The sequence below is a fragment of the Vicia villosa genome, unplaced genomic scaffold (genome assembly GCF_029867415.1).
Source record: "Vicia villosa cultivar HV-30 ecotype Madison, WI unplaced genomic scaffold, Vvil1.0 ctg.001463F_1_1, whole genome shotgun sequence".
NCBI classification, from domain to species: domain Eukaryota; kingdom Viridiplantae; phylum Streptophyta; class Magnoliopsida; order Fabales; family Fabaceae; genus Vicia; species Vicia villosa.
Window position 1 is genome coordinate 23,876 of NW_026705625.1, and position 6,907 is coordinate 30,782.

Genomic DNA, 6,907 nt, shown 5'->3' on the forward strand with positions numbered 1-6,907 from the left:
AAAATGCAAAACTGTACACTGAGTTTTCACGAATCAATGGACCAAGAAGAAAACCCTAAAATTCACCAAAATGTAGTAACTGTGTTTTCTCCAGTTTCGACGAAGACAAATATCAACGAGCTTGAAAAAACCGGTTTCACAAAAAAACCAGATTGGATGGACTCAAAAACCAAACCATGTTTTGGGTTTTATTTGGATATGTCAATATCCAAACCCTATTTTGAAGTCACGTGAATCATTCCCATTTCCCACCAAATCTTCGTTTTGTTTTTCACAAAGAATCATTCTTCACATAACCATGTTTGTTTCCGAACTTTCAATCAAACCCGTGCTACCTTTTTGTCAAAGGTTCATCCGTGAGTCATTGTCTACATCTTCTTCTCTCTCTATGCATATGTACAATTTTTCATTGCACTTTATTAGCATTCCAACCATTTTTGTTTGCTACTGCTTTTATATTTATTCTCATTCACGTGTCTAGTCTTTCTCACTACCTTCAGTTAGGCTCTATAATCCCAATGCTGAAAAGTTTAGTTCATTTTGGTTTTTTCTCCCAATTGATCTCACAAGTGCTTTGAAATTTTCAGAAAGATGGAGGCTCTTGTATATGTTATTGTGGCCTTCATGCTGTGTGGTTGTGCAGCTGGAAGGGAATGCACAAACATTCCGACTCAATCGCATACGTTGCAATATGAATTAGGGGTATCAAAGAATGAGACATGGAAGAAAGAAGTGATGTCTCATTATCATGTAACACCGACTGATGATTCAGCTTGGGCTGATTTGTTACCGAGGAAGTTGTTGGCAGAAGACCACCAGCGTGATTGGAGTGTTATGTATAGGAAAGTTAAGAATTTGGGTGTGTTTAAGCCACCTGTTGGATTTCTCAAGGAAGTTCCTCTTGAGGATGTGAGGTTACTGGAAGGTTCCATTCATGCTGAGGCACAGCAGACTAATTTGGAGTATCTGTTGATGTTAGATGTTGATAGTATGATTTGGAACTTCAGGAAGACGGCTGGATTACCAACTCCGGGTACACCTTATGGTGGATGGGAGGCTCCTGGTTTGGAACTCCGAGGACATTTTGTTGGTAAGATTTTACTTTATTCATCATCATTTTTATATTCTTCATTTGTATTTGTATCATGGTCTTTGTTAACTGTCTTATGAATTCTGGGGTGCATGTTCTGTTCAGTTCTCACGAGAACTCTACTCCTGGTCCTGGCTGCAATTTTCAGCTTCTGCATTTCACTTTTGAAGGTTAATTTATATTTGCTTGTTTTTTGATCATGTGAAGGGCATTACTTGAGTGCATCAGCTCTAATGTGGGCCAGCACAAAGAACGATAGTCTGAAGAAGAAAATGTCAGCTCTTGTTACCGGTCTATCCGCTTGTCAGGAGAAAATTGGAACAGGATATTTATCTGCATTTCCACCTGACTTTTTTGATCGATTTGAAGCTAATCAACCGGTTTGGGCTCCCTATTACACCGTTCACAAGGTATAAGCAAGACTAGATTTTGACTTACGAAAGTGCTTTTGGTCTTAACATTGTGTGATCTCAATTACTCAACTTTGACAGATCATGGCTGGCTTGTTGGATCAACATACTATAGCTGGAAATCCTCAAGCTCTAAAAATGTTGACATGGATGGTTGATTACTTTTACAACCGAGTGAAAAATGTAATAACAAAGTACACTGTACATAGACACTATGATTCCCTCAATGAGGAAACTGGAGGAATGAATGATGTCCTTTACAAATTATATAGCGTAACGGTAGGTTAACTAGTTCATGCAGTTTCTTTACCTCTCTTGTTTAACGTTTTTATAACGTTCTTCACTTGTTGACTATGTAACTGTGTTGCTTTGAAATGTAGAATTTAATAGACATGGATTCTATTCCATAGTTGATGGATTTTATTAAGCATTCTATATGTGAAACAAATTTAATGATTATACTATTTTAGCACATGGTGCCTGGTTATTCTGAAGTAAGTCTGTCATGTTATACAAATATGCAGGGGGATTCAAAGCATCTATTGTTGGCCCACCTTTTCGACAAACCATGCTTTTTAGGGTTGCTTTCAGTAGAGGTAACTCATCAATATTTGTTATGACATAATTTTGTTTTATGTAGTTTTGGCTGTAAATTTCAAGAGGTTGGAGCTGTTCTTCAAATTTATTTTAAGAGAGCACTTATAAAGTTATAACTAATGTTAGCTCTCAGATGAGCAATACATAAAGTGCATACATAACATACAATATATACGAGAAAGTTTGGTGTAAAATTTAATTATAGCCTTATTTTTTAACTTAACTTCTGTATTTAAAATAGTGTCCTCTACTTGAATGTTATATATAATATTGTTGTGCTCATCTCCAAATATAACAATTAAACAGTTGGATGTTGAACTCGGGTATTTGTATTCTAGTTTAGAAATTGTATTTAATTTTATGACTGGTCCCAAGAACTATTTTTAAAACTCTCTTTTTTCTTGTAGGCTGATGACATTGCTGATTTTCACGCTAATACACACATCCCAATTGTTGTTGGAGCTCAAATGCGGTACGAAGTCACGGGAGATCCACTTTATAAGGTGAGTTCCTTATGCACATTGTAGATTACAGATTTAATTTTCACAAAGTTTTCAGAAAATTATGTTTATGTTTTATTTATAGGTGTAATATAATTTATTTATTTTCCAATTTTAATGTTTTGAGGGTAAACTTGAGGATAATAATCATTAAAACGCCCATATCCTTTCAATTTTCTAAGTGTGTTTTGGTGTGTTAGGATATTGGGACATTCTTTATGAGCATTGTAAACTCTTCACACAGCTATGCAACGGGAGGGACATCAGTCGGCGAGTTCTGGTACTTAGATATCATCCTTCTAAGTTTCTGTTTTTTTCATATGCAATTTAAACTATCCATGAAATTTAATTTCTAGAAGAGAATCAAGCAGAAAGTTTCTGCTGCTTTATTTTTACATGATAGCCAGTTCTAGATTTCTTTCTGAAGTCTTTTTATCTAAATTTGTGCAGGAAAAATCCAAAGAGAATGGCAGACACCATGTCAACAGAGAATGAAGAATCATGCACAACTTATAATATGTTGAAGGTACAACCAACTGACCAATCACTCATGAGTCATGATTCTATTAGTTCGTCATGTAATCCTCAGGAAGATTTTCATAGAATTTCTTTAAACTGTCGAAGGGGGAAGATTTTTTATCACATTGTAACTCATTGGTATTATACTTATGAATTATGCTTGAATGTGTTCCTAGGTCAGTGTTATAACATACTACTTGATATCCAGGGATGATCCGTAGTTTATTTCTGTTGAAGTATTCATGTTGCCAAATATTGATTTCAGGTTTCACGCCACCTTTTCAGATGGACCAAAGAAGTCTCTTATGCAGATTATTATGAGCGCGCCTTAACAAATGGTGTACTTGGTGTTCAAAGAGGAACAGATCCTGGGGTGATGATTTATATGCTTCCTCTAGCAAATGGGGTTTCCAAAGCTAAAACTTATCATGGTTGGGGAACACCGTTTAATTCATTCTGGTGCTGCTACGGAACAGGTGGGTAACTCATAGTCCTTTTAAGATTTTGTTTACTTTAAAAAAAAAATATCACCCTGGTTACTAATTTATTGTAAACTCCTCTGTTCTCTTACCCGAGTGCTATTCTCAATGTATTTTTCCTCTGTGATTAGGAATTGAATCATTTTCAAAGCTGGGAGACTCTATTTATTTTGAAGAGGAAGGGAATAGTCCTAGTCTATACATCATTCAGTATATATCAAGTTCATTTAATTGGAAATCTGGGAAAGTTTTGCTCACTCAGACGGTTGTTCCAGCTGCTTCGTCGGACCCTTACCTACGAGTTTCATTTACCTTCTCTCCTAATGAGGTACATTGTCTTATTGCTTTTCATTTAGCCACATATCTTCTCATGATAGGTTTTGGAGTTTTGAGGTTATAAATTTATAATGCCATTTGTTTAGCTTTATATAAAAAAATCAACAAGATATGTGGTATTAGATCCTCCATATTTTCTGAGTACAACCTATCATTTCAAAACTTGATCTCTGCAGAAAATTGGGACTTCGTCAACGTTGAACTTTCGTCTACCATCTTGGACTCACGCCGATGGTACCAAGGCAATATTGAATACTGAAACTTTATCTCTGCCAGCTCCAGGTCTGAATCTGTCTTTACTTCCCTTGTCTCACGGTGATAGATGCTAGAATGTGTAATCACCAAAAAATAAAAACGACGAAATAGAACAACCCCTTACGCCATTCATATTTAAGACAGGACACACACACACTAGTAAACTATACATATTTATGTATTTTCCTATAGCAGGAAAAATTAACATTTGAAACATGAAAGTAATATTATACTGTCTTAACCTCTAGGGAACTTTTTGTCAATCACACGCCAGTGGAGTGCCGGTGACAAGCTGACCCTTCAGTTGCCGCTTATCCTCAGAACAGAAGGCATAAAAGGTAGCTTTTCAAGATAATCTGTGAAAGAAATATACACATATTTCATCAAAGAATGTGTTTACATTACTGATTTGGTGTTTTCAAATTAAACTCAGACGAAAGACCTGAATTTGCATCTCTCCAAGCAATTCTTTATGGACCATATCTTCTCGCCGGTCATACCTCCAGAAATTGGGACATTAAAGCTGGTGCTAACACATCTGTTGCGGATTGGATTACTCCAATTCCTTCCGGTTCCAATAATCAACTAGTTTCTTTGTCACAAGACTTTGAGAACTCAACTTTTGTTATAACAAACACAAACCAATCACTCTCAATGCAAAACTTACCTGCCGCTGGAACCGAGTTTGCTCTTTATGCTACCTTTAGACTAATCCAAAAAGATGCTACTAGTAAATCAGTGATTTTAGAACCAATTGATCTACCTGGAATGACCGTAAGTCACCAAGGACCAGACCAACCTCTTATCATTGTAGATTCCTCCCACGACGGGCCTTCTTCGAAATTTCTAGTCGTACCAGGATTGGACAGACGAAATCAGACCGTATCTTTAGAATCAGAAAGCAATAAAGATTGTTACGTGCATAGCGATATGAGCCCTGGTTCAGGACTTAAGCTCAAGTGCAAGTCTGATTCTGAAGCTAGTTTTAACCAAGCAACAAGTTTTGTTTTTGGGAAAGGATTAAAGCAGTACCATCCTATTAGCTTTGTAGCTAAAGGTATATACCAGGACTTTATTTTAGAGCCATTGTTCAACTTCCGGGATGAACATTATACAGTTTATTTCAACATTCAAGGTTAAATAAGTTTATCCTAGAAAGGTTCAATTCAAATAATGAAAATTCATTTGTAGAAAGATTAGTGCATGGATTTCATGTGCTAGGTGCTCTAAATGTATGGAATGGATTAAATTTTTTCTTCTTATTTCTCGGTGGAATGTAAATGGATTAATGGATTGTTTTAATCATCTATTATAATTTAAAGCAAAATTTATACACTTTTTTGTTTCTATATATTGTAAATATCAAATGTTTATTTTAAACTAAGTTCTAAAATCATACTTTAGCATACATGCTATATGTTACATGTTTGAAACTTTTAAGAGACAATAAAATTACAAAGGCTATACTTGCGTTAATTAAGTAATCATAATAATAATAAAATTTTTATATTTGGGTTTATCCATCCTAACCCAAACCTATTTATTCATGTTTCTGTATGCGACTATGAGTGCATGGTTGAAGTGGCTTGCCGCAAAGGCGTCCATTGTGTTGGAACGATTCCGGCTGAAGATGACTTAAGGAAGAAGCAACCGGAATCCTCCCAAAGAGGTGGTTGTGACTAAAGTCGACATGGCCAATGAAGGTGGCTAACACCATTGACTTAGGAATGAAACCGTTCAAATTGTTATGTGACAGATCAATGTTAATGAAATATGAGATTTCACTAAACACATCTGGTATAGGTCCTCTCAGAGCATTTCTACTCAAATCCAAATGGCTCATTCTAGAAGCCAACAAAGACCTCGGAATCCTCCCGCTCAAGTTGTTATACTTCAGGTTCAGTGAGTCCAGAACTGACATTTGTCCTAATGAAAATGGAATTGGGCCGGTTAACCGGTTCAATGACAGGTCTAAGTCAGCTAGCCCGTAAATATTTGAAAAGGACCGTGGAATTCGACCGTGTATTCTGTTGTGACTTAATAACGCTCGGTTCAGCTTTCTAAGCCGGCCGATGTTCCCGGGAATGGGGCCTTCTATGGCATTGTTGCGAAGATCGAGTTGCATTAAATTAACGAGGTTCACAAGTGTAGCTGGAATCCTTTTTGAGATATGATTGTCTGCGAGGTTGAGCATCATAAGCTGAGTAAGATGTCCTATATTATATGGAATCTTTCCGGAAATCATATTTCCGGAGAGATCTATAATTTGGAGAAAATTTAGTCTCGTGATACATTCAGGAATATTTCCCGAAATACCCTTCCAGTCGGAGATGGTAATGCTAGAGAGCCGTGTGAGGTTGCAAATTGACGGAGAGATGTGTCCAGTCATGTATCCACTTGTTGTGGTTTTGGTGTGTTTGTAGCGGCGATGGTTGTCTCCCACGGTGAGGCCAGGGAGTGTGATCTCTGCGACACGACGTGTGGTCGGGTCGCAGCTGATGCCGTACCAATTGTAGCAACAGTTGGTACCTCTCCAGGAATGGAAGATTCCAAAGTTAGGTTCATTAAGAGCTGCTTTGAAGGACATGAGTGCTGCCCATTCAGAAGGAGGACATGATGAGACACTGAGAACTTGCAAGGTCACTAGTAATAATGACATTGCTAAAGTTGTTCTAGCACCACACATTTTTCTTTGGTTTATGAATTATTTGACTTGCTTGC

General features: G+C 36.9%; 2 protein-coding genes across 2 annotated transcripts; one reads left to right on the plus strand and one right to left on the minus strand.

Moving 5' to 3' along the window:
- Positions 1 to 440: 440 nt before the first annotated feature.
- LOC131635291 (uncharacterized) lies at positions 441 to 5,512 on the plus strand. Its single transcript, XM_058905905.1, has 12 exons — positions 441 to 1,090; positions 1,298 to 1,500; positions 1,582 to 1,779; positions 2,025 to 2,096; positions 2,505 to 2,600; positions 2,798 to 2,877; positions 3,048 to 3,123; positions 3,382 to 3,592; positions 3,727 to 3,923; positions 4,108 to 4,213; positions 4,435 to 4,524; positions 4,620 to 5,512. The coding sequence occupies exons 1-12, from the start codon at positions 592 to 594 to the stop codon at positions 5,324 to 5,326; spliced, it is 2,535 nt and encodes an 844-aa protein (XP_058761888.1). The 5' UTR covers positions 441 to 591; the 3' UTR covers positions 5,327 to 5,512.
- Positions 5,513 to 5,589: 77 nt separating this feature from the next.
- On the minus strand, positions 5,590 to 6,907 carry LOC131635292 (DNA damage-repair/toleration protein DRT100-like). The gene has a single exon (XM_058905906.1). It carries the CDS (start codon positions 6,870 to 6,872, stop codon positions 5,727 to 5,729), a length of 1,146 nt encoding a protein of 381 aa, XP_058761889.1. The 5' UTR covers positions 6,873 to 6,907; the 3' UTR covers positions 5,590 to 5,726.